Genomic DNA, 16,520 nt, shown 5'->3' with positions numbered 1-16,520 from the left:
CTTTGACAATAATAATGAGTTATATAAAATGAAAGATAAAGACAGATAATGTACATTCCACATACAATACATAATAAAAAAGATATATAAATGTGATAAAAACGAAAAAACAAAAAAAACAGTTAAACAACGACAAATGTGAACAGACAAACAAAACAAAGACCACAGGACAGACACTCTTGCTCTCAAAACTTTCCCAACACGTTGTTGTAAATTAACTGAATTACAGACATTTCTTTTTAAATGAGAATAAATAAAATAAAATAAAAATACTCAGTTCCTTTTTTTTTTCTTTACTTTTCTTTCCAATTTTCTAATATGTTATCTATTGTGTAGGAGGGGTTAGCGTGCACCTATTGAAATGGTCAATGAAGGGTTGCCATGTCTGGTAAAATCTATCTTCACTCCCTCTCAATTCAAACTTTATCTTTTCCAATTGCAAGTAGTGCATAACATCTTTCATAAGTGTAGTGTGAGTGGGAACCTGTGCTTGTTTCCAATTCAACAGTATCAGTCTGCGAGCCAGTAGAGTCACATATTTTACCATGTTATATTGGAAAGTAGACAGTTTGACCCCGGGCCCCCCGACCCCCAGAACTGCTGTCAGTGGATCCGGGTCAAAAGGTCTTCCAACAATGTCTGACAGTGATTTAAATATACTTTGCCAAAATGATGTTAGTTTAGTGCAGTGCCAGAACATATGAGCTAGGGTGGCCAGCGACTGGCCACATCTGTCGCAGGCTGGATTCACATTTGGAAACATTCTGTTGAGTTTTTCCTTTGACAAATGTAACCTGTGTAATATTTTAAACTGTATAAGACCGTGCCTGAATGTTTCATTTAGTTTTACACATTTGTAAATATTAAACAAACTGTAGGCTATGTCACTATTATGGTATTTGTACATCACTCACTGAAACACATTTTGAAATGTATTTACAACAAACAAACATAGGCTAAAGAAAACATAAAACAACTTCATTTGTATAATTTATTACATCACAAATTAAACGTTTCATACACTTTTGACAAAGACACCATCATTTGAAAGTTACTTATAATGAAAATAAATAAATAATAAAATAAATTGTTGGATTATGTGAGTAAAGTGTGTGCGTGTGTGTGTGTGTGTGTGTGTGTGTGTGTGTAATTATAGTGTGTGTGTCCGTTTGTGTGTTTGTGTGTGTAATTCTGGTGTGGTGTGTGTGTGTGTGTGTGTGTGTGTGTGTGTGTGTGTGTGTGTGTGTGTGTGTGTGTGTGTGTGTGTGTGTGTGTGTGTGTGTGTGTGTGTGTGTGTGTGCGTGCGTGGTGTGTGTGTGTGTTCCTGTCATTTCAGCAGAATGCAGTGTGCTCCTCTGGGACACAGGATGCTATTGTATCTCCTCCTCTCCTATTTGTCACAGACACACATGGGGAACTATCCGTGTCAAGTTAAAAGCCAGAATAGAGGGTGAGGGTTTTCAGTGAAAGTGGACTGGAAGCCGGTGTACGTAGCCTACTGCACAGTATAGGCTTACAGGAGTGTCTGTGTCAGAGGAGACTGTAGACCGGACTGTCCGCCGTCCGGACATAGTGTTGGCAGGCCAGTCCAGATTCACTCATGAGGACAGAGGGACAGATAAGAGGCCGGTTTACTTTTCACTGTGAGGGATAGTGTAACCGTTACGTACCATTAACACCGTCATCATCATTCCAGACTCCAAGACTTAGCATTAAATTGAAACCAACTGTCATCACCAGTCACCTCCTTTCCTGTTGCTTACGCTCAGCGGAATCAACAGGAAAGGAGGTGGTGATGACATGGTTTTTTCTGTGTAGACTAGTCACTATAGTATTGTTCTTTCACGGTGTGGCACTATAGAAGAGGGTCTGTATGTGCCTGTTTGTTGCTGGAACAAACAGTTCCGAGTTTCTTGTGGAAAACAGAAAGCAGGACATATGCACACAAGGCAGAGGTATTAAACATTCATTTTATTACAGGATGTATAGGCCGCTATACACTATTCATTGGAATGGCGGGGTTTAAAACCCTCTTTGGTTGACCCTGCCATTTTGACAAGACTTTTTCGGAGTGGCGGGTGTTCGAAATGGTGGGGGTTCAAAGTGGGGGGGGGGCTTCGGAATGCCGATCTGTTCCCTTGCTGGTTCACGCTGCCAAGAAGGCAAAGGAAATATGTACCGTAATCATGCCCTCCATGCTTATACATGGGGGCCATTATTAGACTTGTTCACATTTTATACTTAATTACAAATTTACCATGGAAATCAATGGAAGTTGAACTGTTCCTTTGTCCAAATATGGAGATGACTGACATCATAGTACTGATGTCAGTCATTACCACATTACCTCTGATATTTCTCCTTTCTGTTTTCTACAATATATACAGTAGCTTTCTGCTGAGATCATCAACCTTCTCATCCTGAGGCATCGTTTCGGGAATAAAATAGTGGGCGGCAAAAGTAAGTTACCACTTAAGCCCCACAAAATAGCAAAGCTAGTGTAGTGGATCTATAGAGCTTGTAGGTTCACAATTTTCACTATTATGGGGATAAAAATAGAAAATGTTTGACTAAAATGCCCTGCCCAAAATAGGGACAGCATGCAGGTTAAGTGTTTATGTACTGTACAGCTATGTACAACGTGTGTCATGGACTGAGATGCATTCAGCGTTGATCTGAAATCTGATTAATCAGCCCACCCAAACTTATGGGTGGGCCACGAACACAGGACCTGATCCAGAAAAGGTTGAGAACCACTGGTCTGGAATTTCTACTCCAATTTGTTCCTCTCCTCGATCCCTCCTCATTTCCTCCTGAAGCCAGATCGGTTTCATTTCCTCCAAAGCCAACATCAGTTTACAACACATTGTTGTAATTAAGTTCAGCTCTCACTAGTACGGTGGAAATGCAGTGATGGTCTGTCTTCTCTTTCCTCTCTCTCTCTCTCTCTCTCTCTCTCACTCTCTGTGTCTCTTTCAATTTAATTCAGTTCAATTCCATAGACTTTACTGCCATTAGATTTGAGAGTTGTGTTGCCAAAGCACAATTATGATTGTGAATGTATCACACAACAACAATGATGATTATCATACAGTATATTGTATTACTGCCACTGGCTAGAATAACTGTCTCCTTATTTGGAATCCCTGAACATAACATAATTATCTGGATTCTCTGTAGAAGACGTGGATGATGAAGAGGGTAAAAATGCCGATCAGTGAGGCTCCCCCGAAGCACAGCTGGACGCCATAGACCAAAGGCCACAGAATGTCCAGCAGTCTCCTCTGAGGGGCCGGAACCCGTTCTATGATCAGGTCCAACTCAGACCATGTCAGATCATCTGATCGCTTTCTCAGGGGCTGCGGGCCTGCAATACTTGGTTCTTGGTTCCTGATCTCTGATTTGACCCCCGGGAAACTAAAAGGGCTGGAACCTTTATGGTAGTCTTCTACATGATGCTTCAGACTCAAGTATTTGTCCTGGTTGAGGTTTTTCCCCACCTCCACGGCAATGTCTGTCCTGCCCACTTTTTGCAAGGCGCGGGAAAGCCGGTCGACGTAGGTCTTTGCGCCGTTCTTCAGAATCCACTGTGTCAGATCATTCCGGCACTGACTTTCTCTTTCTGCTGGATCAGTAGTAATCCTCATGATGCGGGGCTCGAGTTCTAGGTGGTCTAGATGCTGGACTATGTCCTCCCTCTCTGCAGCATCAGTGGCATCTCTCCTGACTTGAATTGACCGTGGTGAGGTTGTGCTTGAGGTATTGAGTATGTTTTCCTCTGGTGACAGTCGCTTCAAACGGTCATATATGCTCTCCTCTTTATGGGAGAGAGCCCACAGGAGGTCTTTGCACTCCTTAGACGTCAGCATCTCCACCAGACGCTCCAGCTGGTGTATGCTGATGCCATCTGCCACAGTGTCCTCGCCAAAGCTTTGGAGTAACATGATGGAGAAAATGATGAGAAGACTCCAAACCCTCATGTTTTACGCGATATATTGCTTCGATCTTGTTATGTCCCCTCCCCTATCGTCTAATGATCCATAGGTCCTACTTAGATGAAGTGGACGTGAAGATTGATCTTCACAGCTTAAATAGGCTGACCAGAGGGCAACGTCACAATTAAACAACACATCCACAGGTGATCTCTATCTCTATAATAAAGTTGGAAGTTTGTCTGGACGTACGTTCATAATGCTGCGTGCAAAAAGATGCAAAGATAACAGCATAATTTGTCGTGTTGACGCTTTGTTGATCGTTGAGGTCACCAAGCGTGCGTCCGTAGTGACGTGTGTGATTGTAACTACAGTTGTAGCTTTGCCTCTGCCGATGCGTCAAACGCAGCATATGGCCTCGGTCATCTATGACGTCACTCAGTAGTCAGTACTATAATGATGTATATGTCATCTCCATATTTGGGCAAAGTTTTAGCCCAATCCAACCTCCATTGAGTCCCTAAAATGAAGGTTTTACCACGTTAATGTTTCATAAACATTCTGTGACAAATAATTTGGGGATTTACTTCCTCGCACGAGAATGTTTTGGAACAGAAGCATTTCTGCACAGACTGAGGGTTATCACAGTGCACAAAATATATTAAGTATTAAGTACAACAATCCATGCCAATTTGAGGTACTTTTCTTTAATATTTCAACATGAAATTTCACCAAACAACGGGCAAAATCGGTGACAAATGTGTGATAACTGCCCAGTGTGGGAGTATAGGGATTTACTTTTTTACCATTACTAACGCCGGGTGAAATTCACCCGAACACCTGCCCGTAGAAAAAAACATGGAACACACCCACCTTCTATGATGTCGCTGAGCATCCTGAAGGTACCCAAGGACCCACAGTCCACACACCTCCGACATCGGCAACATTAAGAAAATCACATGAAAATAATTGTCCGGGTGAAAATCACCCGCGGTTAGTGATATAGGGTTACCTTGAGTTTTCATTCAAATATTGCTAAGTAGGAACTTAAAGTATACATCCAAACTGGAACACAATCTCCATTGATCATTAATATAATATGGTCTGAAAATGCTCTCAACACGGCAGCCTATTACAGTATGTTAAGTGGTCAGATGGGTGGACCGCAAACTCTTTTCTAGTGGGCCCTGATCCAGAAACCACTGCACACTAGGCAGCACAAAAATACACTTGGTCTAGAGAAATACACCTGACTTTATTTTAAAAGAAATGTAGTCATCATACAGCATACTGTACATACAATGTGTAAATCTTAATGGCTATTTGCAGACCGCTCCAACAGGAATCCCTCTCTCCAGCATTGATCCGTGCTTCAGTGTTTCCGTGTATCACAATGAAAGCAACTGTATCTCATCATGTAATCAATGAATGACTCGTGATCTCCTGCATGTGTTATAGTGTAGCTTATAGAATTGTAAGACCATTGAAATGAGCTTTTGGGAAATGAAGATGGAATGGCTATTCTGTGTAGGGTACAGTACGTCGTCTTCCTATCTCAAGAAATAAATATGTACATTCAAAGGCATCTCTTGGCAATACTTCGATAAAAAATATAATTATAGTGTTAATAATTGTTGATTGCACATGTTTTGATATATAAGTGTCCCGGTCCAATACCCTAAGAATCATTTTCCTTCATAATAAAAGTCCTCTCCCGGGGCCTCCAGTGTCCAGGTAGACACAATTCCTCTTCAGTGGTGATCCCTTCCCTTTGATCCTATTTTGCAGTAGAGAGTCAAGGAGACAATCATGGCACACACCTGGGATAGGATTTAAACATCAAGCATTAAATAGAATAAAGAGTAAGAATGTGTGTGTGTGTGTGTGTGTGTGTGTGTGTGTGTGTGTGTGTGTGTGTGTGTGTGTGTGTGTGTGTGTGTGTTGTTCTGTGTGTGTGTGTGTGTGTGTGTGTGTGTGTGTGTGTGTGTGTGTGTGTGTGTGTGTGTGTGTGTGTGTGTGTGTGTGTGTGTATGTGTGTGTGTGTGTGTGTGTGTGTGTGTGTGTGTGTGTGTGTGTGTGTGTGTGTGTGTGTGTGTGTGTGTGTGTGTGTGTGTGTGAAAAAATAAATAAAGAACATGACCTGATAATGATAGATAGACTATATCAGTGGTTTTCAAAGTGTGGGTTCCTTGATGGGGTTCCAAATGGACCCTCACGTGTCTGTAACTCTGAAACTGTACAAATGGAATGGAACCAAATGGAACCAAATTGGCCTGTAAGGGTCCATTTGATTTGAACACTCTCAGAGTTATGGGGGTCCTTGAAATTAAACAGTTTGAGAACCACTGGGCTATTATGAAACATTGTATACATTGTTACAAACAATGTACTAGAGGCTGCTTCAGAGAGACATGGCCATGTGAACATGTCCAAAGTAGTCAGTAACAGGTGTCCTACCTCCAGAGCTGCAATCCCCAGGGCCACTGCAGCAACAACTACTGAGTTCTCATCGATCAGTTGTATTAACCTCGGGAAGCAGCCAAGTTTCACTGTCTGAGGAAATAATAAACACCAGTTACTATCAATTAATCCCAAATGGTTTTGTCTCAAACTCTGGGTTCAGTAGGCTACAGCAAATACAGTGACCAGGGATAAAAGTGACAAGAAGCTCCGTCCAAACTCACTTCACACAGTTTTTGATTAACTTTTCTCTATTTTTTTTATCCCATGTTTTTGTAACCCATTTTTCACCCCTGTGTCAATTATCTAATGTGATCCTGGGCTCTACACACCTTCCGCCAACCTGGGGAGAGTAACGGACTTGAACTCATGCTTCCTTCATGCATGAGTGTCCAAGTTGCTCCTTTACACCTGACAGGGGGGAGTTTCCCTGGTTGGACGTAGCGCGTGGAAGGAACACGTTATTCCAACCAGTTCCTTTCCCCTCCATCAGGCGCCCCGGCTGGCCAGGGGGAGGCAGTTTAGAGACCAGGATTACTGCATGTTTTTTGTGAGGGTACCTACCCTAGGGGACACGGGGAGAACATGCCACATGCAACTCTACACAGAAAGGCCCTTTGGCCAACCCCACCTCGGGTATGGGAGGAGGAGAGAACATGCCACCAGCACCCACAGCGTCCCCAGTGGGAATCGAACCCAGGACCTTCTAGCTGTGAGGCGACAGCACTACCGACTGTGCCCCCGATTCACTCTTTTTAAGCTGGTTAAAATATGTAATACTGAAGTTAACCGCTTCAACCATAGCGTAGTGGACATGTCATAATAGGTGACTTATTCTGTGACAATTTAGGCAAACGTTCAGTAAAAATAGCAGATCTACAAGATCACAACATATAGACACATAGTGAGCTTGTAGATTGGCTATTTTTGGCAAAGTGATTTGGTGTAAAAGGGACAAAAGGAGGGGAATGAATGAAATGATCATTAATTGATTGACAATTCTGAAACATAAAAAATATCACAGAACCAAAGGAAAGACTGTATGGCCCTTCTTTCATATCAGGACTAGTTGTAAAAGCATCAGGTGTAGGGTTTGTCAGTTCTGGTATTCTCCATAGTTCAAGCCCATACATTGAATTCAGATTTTCCCAGCCATTATCAGCAGATTTCTCTGATAGTCTGGCTACGCGGCACTAGTGTCAGAGGTCAGGTCATACCGTGTTTAATGCACTCTCAGCCAGTTCTGTGTTACAAACGCCATATGTGTCTGGGCTGCAACACTGCGTTGGGAAGTTATTTCCATTGTCGGTGTAATATGGAGAATCAATGAAGTCTGTGTAGTTGTTGAATCCACAGCACCTTAGCTACAAGGGACAGAAAGATAATTTATTTTCATCAGAGCACTGAAGCCAACACGATGTGTTGAGTGCAAAGGAAATGCTAGGTTAAGTTTTATCACAGTAATTTAATAATTTGTATAGCATAACAATGTACCGTCTCCATAGTTGAATTCCAGAGCTGTGTGATGTCTGGACTGTCCCCATAATCTTTTCGAATGATTTTCACTACTTGCTCTCCCAGCGAGTTAAGCATATCATCTGCCTGAAATGTAAAGTGCAGAATTTTGTTTTTGAATTCAGTTCTGACTAAATATGCTTTGTTATAATGCCCTCTTTTCAAAGGAAAAAGTACATAACATTTATTTTCAAGATTATTGTCTTCGTCGTGTCTGGCCATCCTCTATATCACGTCTTTCCAGTGGTTGGCGCAGGCGAGTGCAGCGGCATTTTCAAAATTTATGGAAATATTTGTAAAAGTTTCTAAACAAAAATAGCAGATATACATGTTTTGTATGTCATCTACATGCATTGCAAACATGTAGATGGTCAATCTTTTTCTTTTGTTTGATTTATTTTGCCATTTCACAATAGTGTCAGAGGCTATAGCAATTTAGGGCTCCTTCGCATGGAAAAGTTGGGGGGTTTCTGTCTAATTACTTACCAATGGTTTGAACACCAGGACTATCACTGCTCCAGCCACCTCCGCTATGAACACCACCAACACTATAACAAAGAACTATAGGGAAGATAAGGAAGAAGAGTGAATAAGCATGACTTTCATAATACTACACACTCCCCTCAACAACCACCACCCCTACTTTGTGTATAGCACCCTTTGTTCATGATGCCAGGCATACAAAGTAGAGATGGAATCTGGTCTGTATAAGTGCAAGGCAAGTGATCTGGCTGTACAATCCCCCAAATTCCGTCTAGGGAATACAATTTTGCACAGGAACAGGTGTAAATTATTCTTTTAAAACGCAGCAATCCATGGGATCCATGATGCAAAAGATAAAAATTAATATTACCGCGAGCTGCTTAGCTTTTTTTTTAAACCTTTGGCCAGTACATTTTGACTAGGCCCTATCTTTTAAGGAACAAGTTCTCATATCCTCTTTTCATCAACTGTGTAAGATCTAACCTTTTCTCATACTTTTTTGAGAATGTTATGCTTTTAGTTCCTCTTTGACCTTCTTACCAGCAGCCCTGCTACAGTCAGAGGAATGGTAAGTTGTCTAACAATTCGTTTTCTTAGTGACAAATAAAACCTTCTTGATTCATGATGTGGCCTCTGTTGCTCCGCAACTTTGGAACAGCAAACAAAATGGAAAAAGAAAAACTAATTCTCACATACTACTTCATGTAATTCTAAATGTGTGTTTTTATTTATTTTCTAATGCCTTATTATGAACCTTTATTGACTCACTGCTTAATCATTTGTACCTTATTGTGTATATATATATATATATATATATTTATTTTATCTTGCTCTTACATGATTGCGTCTTGTTCAGAGTCACTTTGCAATTAGTGACCATTTAACCCATTTTGGGGGCGGGAACCCCCTTTGGTGTTAGCACTATGTTATGCTTTAGCTGTTGAAAAATAGCAGATCTACAAGCTCGTAGCGCGCCACCGAGTGGCGCGCTACGAGCTTGTAGTTCTGCTATTTTTGAAAAATCTAAGAACGACTGACATAGAAATATAGCTTTTTCAGAAAACTGTCAGGATGTAGAAGACATTTTTAGAATCTGATCTCAGGTCAGAATGAATGAATGAATGAATGAATGAATGAATGAATGAATGAATGAATGAATGAAACAAACTACTATTCATGAGGCAACCTACCATGAGCAGCATGCACCTGCTTTCTTTAATGGCTCCACAACAGCCCAGGAAGCCAATGATGAGCAGGACGGCCCCGACGGCGATCAGCAGGTAGCCCACGTTCAGGATCTGATTGATCTCTGAAGGCGCGTCCTCAATTTGATCCACGATGCCGAGGATGGAGCTACTGTCCACCTTCACCCAGATGCCCACACCCAGGATGGCGACGCCTGCCACCTGGGGGAACAACGTGGGTGAAAAAGGGGGGGAAGAGGGAGACAGGCGAGGTGAAGAAAGGTGGAGAAATGTATTCCTCAAAGAGGAATTGCTCATTGCTCCCTAAAGCTGCAAAATCAGTGTTCAGCGGTAATGTCAAAGATATAGAGCAGGTCTTCTGGACTTTGTGTATCCACGTGCAGTTCATAACCTCAGTTCATAACCTCACTTACATTTTAAACGGTATAGGCAATGTAAAATGTTCCCACTCATTTCTGTGTCATAAACTAATAAAAGTGTCTGTTCACAGTAAAGTATATATTTGTAGTGCGGTTGCATATTACCACAATCGTTCCACAGCTCAACTTACGCTATATGTACATCATTATAAGAAGCATATATGACACGTTTTTATGGCAACCACGACTGCACCTCCATCATTATTATGAATTAGTTTGATTCCCAAATGTTACACACTTACAAAGATAATGCCATTGAAGGCAAACATCATGGCTTTGAGGAATCCAAAGCACCCCATCTTGCTGAAGCTTGCTCTGTCTGTAAAACAATGAGTAAATAATATTCTTTTAAAGTATGAATTCACATTGTTAGAGTATCTACAGGGTGTGTTGATTTAACTACAAGAACAAATGTAACTAAATGGAAATGAACACTTTTACTGTGAATTTTATCCCAAGGCAGAACATTGGACTTTCACGTCTTCTACAAACCCCGTGATCTGTCCTTAATGAACATTCTTCTCATATAATCAACAGCAATTTTAACCAACATTTGACATTAAGTGACATGTGTAAACAGCATGCCATCAGTCACCTTATATAAGACGTTGTATAAGAGCGTGAACTTGCTGTCAATTTAGCTGTTTCTTCGCAGGTTTTGTCACGCTGTGCTTCAGATGGAGTCACAAATTAACAGAGTGAGGCCCCCGTAATAAGGATGCTGTGTATGGTGACTTTGTAAAGCCTGCACTTTGTCAAGACAGTGGAGAGGTGGGGGAACAAAGCACCTGCCACTTTCCCAAGCTCTCGGTATAGCCTTTGTCACCTCACACACTTATCGTGCTCAAACAGTCACGAGAGAGCCCTTGCTTTTTCGGTTCCCTGGCCTCTGGTGACATTTGCTGAATGCAGTCCGGCACCTCTTTCTGTGACCTGAGTGAGTGGTTTGTTTGTTTTAGAATTAAGTCACACACACACACACACACACACACACACACACACACACACACACACACACACACACACACACGCAAATAAGCTGGACCACAGCATTTTCATGAAAATGGATAACTAAACAAATAAAAAGGAGGGGTATGGAATGAAAGGACCTCGCAGGTTACAGACCAACCCTGGCATAATATGCCTTTTGCAACAGCTTGACTTTCATCAGACTTGAAAACATTACTGATATATTAAAGGGGGTAAAGTAGGTCCATAAACTCTAGTCACAGATACATCAAGAAGACCAAAACAAAGGCTTGGGAGTCTGCAATCCCATAGAGAACTCCATGGCTGGCTAGCCAACATATCGCACCCAGCATTTTTGGAACAGTGTCAGGACAGTAGTTTTAGTAGAGGCAATCAGGAGCAGATTAGAGATTACAATGCCATTAACTACCTCTGCTGACGCACACACACACACACACACACACACACATACACACACACACACACACACACACACACACACACACACACACACACACACACACACACACACACACACACACACACACACACACACACACACACACACACACACACACGTCACACACACCCACACACACACACACACACACACACACACACACACACACACACACACACACAGTACACACACAATCTATTTCAGGTCATATACCTGCAATCGACACTCCCACTTGCACCTGTTCTGGTTGTGTAAATGCCTCATTTCACATACTTTATTTTATAAACTTTGTTACCCTTTGTTTCTCACTATGTTGGAGTCTCTCTCTCTGTGTGTGTGTGTGTGTGTGTGTGTGTGTGTGTGTGTGTGTGTGTGTGTGTGTGTGTGTGTGTGTGTGCGCGCGTGCGTGCGTGTACGCACGTATAGTCCTCCAAAATGGGAAACAGTGCCCTTTGTTTACAGTGACAACACAAGCAAATTGTTATTCCAAACAATGACCAAGCAAATAACCCTATTGTGTATTGCAACGGGTCGCATTAAGAGGTTTGATTGGGATGGCTCTGACTTCACATTCATACTGCACACATTGTGCTTGCCTTAAAAGGTATGATGATAGTAAAACGTTATTTCAACATTCCCCAAATATTCACTCATACAAGTATGTTCAGTTCTGAAATACAGGGAGTGGCTATTGAGTGCAATTAACAAGAGGTTATCATAATGTGACGGAGTAAAGCTGGCTAACATCAAGTTAATCATACATGTGGAGCCAGAGGACAGGGTGTCCTTCCTTAGAAACATAATGAGACTTGAGGGAAATCACTCTTCTCTTCATCCTCCCACAGCATTTCCCACTTCCTTATGGTCACTTTTCAGCGGCTATTTCACTCTAACATTCAGTAGTCAGCCCTGTGATTTATTAACAGGCTTTTTCAGACTAGAGTCACATGCAAATGACAAACATCATTTCCTAGCAACCTGCAAGCAGACCCATGAGCCACTTGCATAGATGGCTTTTACATTTAGCCTGGCTGAAACATATACCTAAATTACAAACTGATACGAATGATGGGATGGCACTTACTGTCACTTCCTCTTCCTATATTACGTATTTTAAAAGGAATATGAAAGAGTGTGTTGTTCTGGAGCTTTAAGGCAAATTAGCACACCTTATAAAATTCAAATGATGTTATAATACACTGGCGCACCGCTGCACCACCTGTGAACATTTGAACAATTGTTTTGTGTTTATGAAGGCTGCAATTAGATAATTATTATCTTTGTTGTGATATGATTGCATGGCATGACATTCCAGTTTAGAATACTTGATCTCATACTGCTATGTCAGAATGACAATAATTAATTCATAGTCTTAATTACATACGTAATGTTTGATCATCTCTAAGACAGCAAATGTTTCTCTGAGACATTCAATATTTTCAAGTTTGAAAAACAAGGTAAATACCATTGAATTAATAACACACACAGAGCGACAAAGCCGTTAAATGTCCTTTCGGACTGAGCCAACTCCCATCAAAACAAATCTCCCATTTGAGACAAATCTCAAAGGATGCCATTGAGGGAAATAATTGCCGGCTGGAGCCAAGATCTCAGGAGGGACACAAAGGATCATTGTGGGATCCCTCCCTGTGTTGCCACGGCACCTGATTTCACTGGGAAATAAGCATTCGCCTACAACAACACCACCACCACCACCACCACCACCACAACACACACGCACATGAACAACATGCTACTTCTTGGTGATGACTTTGAATTAGTGAGCCTCAGACAGTTCAAGTTCAAGTGAGCCCTCTAAAGAAATCTTGTCAGTACTGTACCTTTTTCAGATGAGAAGATCCAAAAGGTAAGGCGGTCAGAGGGTGAGGAGCAGTGATGTTTGAGTTCAGCTGGTCTTCACTCAGATGATGGAGGCGGTTGCTTGTGCACGGTGAGTGTCAACAGGAGCAGAAGAGACCGCTGAGGCTCCCTGTAGCTGTTTTTTCTTCCTGTGTCCTCTTGGTGTCTCTCTCTCTCTCTCTCTCTCTCCCTCCCCGCTGCTCGCTCTGGGAGATGAGTGTGAATGCGTTATTTTCTCTTGTCAGCTGTCTGGTCTTATGTTAAGGCTGCCAGTTTGTTATACTCTATAAGTGAGGGGAGGGGGCGGGATGAGAGGAACAGGTGGGCGTGACCCATGAAGCCAAGTTGTTCAGCTCACCATGGCTCCAGAACAGAGCCATACCCACCTGAGCCTCACGCACACTCACGCAAATGCACGTACACACACACACACACACACACACACACACACACACACACACACACACACACACACACACACACACACACACACACACACACACACACACACAGAGCAGAGTGTATTTGTATCAAGGTGTGAATTGATTTAAATGTTTTCTCATGCCAATAAAGCTCAGTTGAATTGGACTGAAATCCCCCCACACACAGACACACTGTATACTCAGTCACTTTTGAAAACCCACCTTTACAAAGTTTTTAAACCATTCTATAGGCGAGCCAAATGCTGCTATTTGTTTTGTTTTGTGTCTTTTGTTGTCTCCACCAGGCCGAAGGCATGGGGGGAGAGTATGTTTTGCACTCCGTCCGTCCGTCCGTGTGTCCGTGTGTGTCCGTGAGCAGCTAATCTCGGCCACCGTTAACCCGGTCGATGCCACATTTTGCACACACACTCCCCGGATGCCAACGATGAACCTCTGCCCCAAACTTTCCAGAACGGCCTGTTATAGCGCCACCAGGAGGCCGCTTTGTGCTAAACACGTTTTTGCACAGTACACCTACAGATTTTGTCCAAACATCGCGCAAATTGGTACACAGTCTCTCTTTCAGATTTCTCAGACTCCATCCTGATTGGTTAAGATTGGCTTCCAAAGTTCACAGGAGTGCTCAGTTTCAAACAAAATGCTGCAAATCATGAACACATCGCGTGATTTCCGTGAAATTGTGCACGCACATTCCCTCTAGGCCGAGGACGAAATGCCACATGAACAATTTCAACTCAGCCTCAAGGTGGCGCTATAACTGGCCGAAAAGTGTTTTTACCTCTAACTGCATCTGTGGATAATTTACTTTTGGCGCCCTTTTATCCAACCACCAGATGAAGGCAAGCTGCAATGTCCTACATTCCTATCCTGGTGGAGACCTGTGCCCAGAAGGGCACTTTTTCTAGTTTCTTCTCGTTTTCATATTTTTGATTGTGACTATGCTATACTGTATGTTGTTTCTTAAACCTTGCTCTGTACAGCACTTTGGAGCCTTGTTTTGAAAGGTGCTATATACAGTAAATAAACTTCAATATCATTATCATACTAAAATCATAACAGCTGTTAAACTGAACAGATCGGAAACTGGGTTGTCAGCAGCAATACAATACGTCATTGTTGGTTTGGACTTTGACCTCATAATTTCTACTGTAACAGCGTGACAGAGAGAACATATTAAACTTTCACAATGTCTTTTTCGTGTATGACACAGAACACTGTGTAACAACTGAACTGGAACGGGAATCACCTGCAATACAAGGAAACCCTGCTTAGAATGATTACTCGTGAAATGGTATAACCACCAGGAACACACTAATAAAATCCCTCCTCTCTGCCAGGCAGGATGCATGCCCCAGTAATAATAGTGACGTATAGGCCTATATGCACTTACATTTCTACCTACGGCCAATGTAGCACAACACCTGATTGTACATGGTCTCTGTCCTCCTCTCTCTCTCTCTCCACTTAAACCCCATAATATGCCATATGGGTAAATGGAGTTCCTCAGGGCTCAATACTAAAGTTTTCAGTTTTCTGTTATTGTGGGGAAAGCTTCAGCTGAAAATAGCCAATCGAAAAGCTTACAACACAACAACACAACGCATTGTGAACATGTCGATCTACTATTTTAGGCTGAAGCTTTCCCCACAATATTGATGCTGGGGTTTAAGTGGTTATACACATTATTTGCCTCGCTCCATCTGGGGCACAGTCGATGATACTGTTCTGGGGTTGAACATGAGTATAAAACAGCACGCACACCATTCAATGAAAGATTGCGATTTCACGTGTCAGATTTTTAACTATGCAGAGTTTTTGCTATGGCCCACACTCTCATTGCGGGTAAGGGCTGGGCACCATGCCCTAAATTGACAAACCCAATTTGTCATGAAAGTGCTTTGTGCCGAGTCTGGCCTCTCATCTGGGATTAGCTCAATGCTCGACCCTGTTGAAAACAAGTTTAGTGCTTTATCATGGTTCGTCCACAAAGTAACAGTTTTTGTATTGACTTGTGCTTTCATTTGAAATGTACCCATTCTGCATAGTGTGAAATAAAATGTTCAAACAATCAATCAATCATCAATGTATTGTCATCATGGCCCTCTGAACACCCTCAACAACAATGGCATCCTGAGTGACAACACAATGAGACATGATAAATAATAGATTTAGTATCTTCTAGAAAACTACTAAATAAGAAGAAATTCCGACACTCCCATCAAAACAATAGGCCAACATTCTCTTCAACACCACAACCGGTGGCTCAAGGGTAGAGTGGCTGGATGGTAACCGCAAGGTTTCTAGTTCCAACCCGGGCTCCCCCAGAGTTAGGTGACATTCACAGCAGAGAGCTTTGCTGCGATTAAAACGAATCCTGCTGAGCATTTTCCGAAAGTGCACTTCGTTTGGCAGGTGTGAAGGCTCATTCGAATCCTAATCGTATCAAAGAACCACATTCTACTCCGAGCAAAAACGGGGGTTTCGCTTCGCTTCCAACGAGTACACATGGAGTGTGCTGCTGTCTGGTATATCAGTGTGCTCAGCGCTGTGCCTCCATGCCCAAAAGAACAGTGCCTGGCTGCGTGCGTATAGTGAGAGAGAGAGAGGGGGGGTACAGTCCCAGACGGCACGACACATGCACGTTATGAGTATAATTTTATCACCATAGATTTCCCTGTGTAGGCTAGTTTATGAATGGAACACATTGATTGATGTGATGTGTTTCCAATTGCTGCGGATGACAGTGTGAACGCAGCAAATTAAATATGCAAGAA

At 42.3% G+C, this 16,520-nt stretch overlaps 1 protein-coding gene across 1 annotated transcript; it reads right to left on the bottom strand.

Annotated features, from left to right (window-relative positions):
• Positions 1–4,736: 4,736 nt before the first annotated feature.
• tspan34b (tetraspanin 34b) lies at positions 4,737–13,525 on the bottom strand. The gene is made up of 8 exons (XM_083779903.1): positions 13,285–13,525; positions 10,257–10,333; positions 9,581–9,796; positions 8,394–8,468; positions 7,887–7,994; positions 7,610–7,756; positions 6,390–6,485; positions 4,737–5,752 (listed from the first exon to the last, which is right to left on the bottom strand). The coding sequence occupies exons 2-8, from the start codon at positions 10,311–10,313 to the stop codon at positions 5,684–5,686; spliced, it is 768 nt and encodes a 255-aa protein (XP_083636029.1). The 5' UTR covers positions 10,314–10,333; positions 13,285–13,525; the 3' UTR covers positions 4,737–5,683.
• Positions 13,526–16,520: the final 2,995 nt, after the last annotated feature.

The sequence above is a fragment of the Protomyctophum parallelum genome (genome assembly GCF_964188405.1).
Source record: "Protomyctophum parallelum genome assembly, chromosome: 13".
NCBI lineage: Eukaryota > Metazoa > Chordata > Actinopteri > Myctophiformes > Myctophidae > Protomyctophum > Protomyctophum parallelum.
The sequence above is the reverse complement of the archived record's forward strand: the minus strand, read 5'-3'. Positions and strand labels throughout refer to the sequence as shown.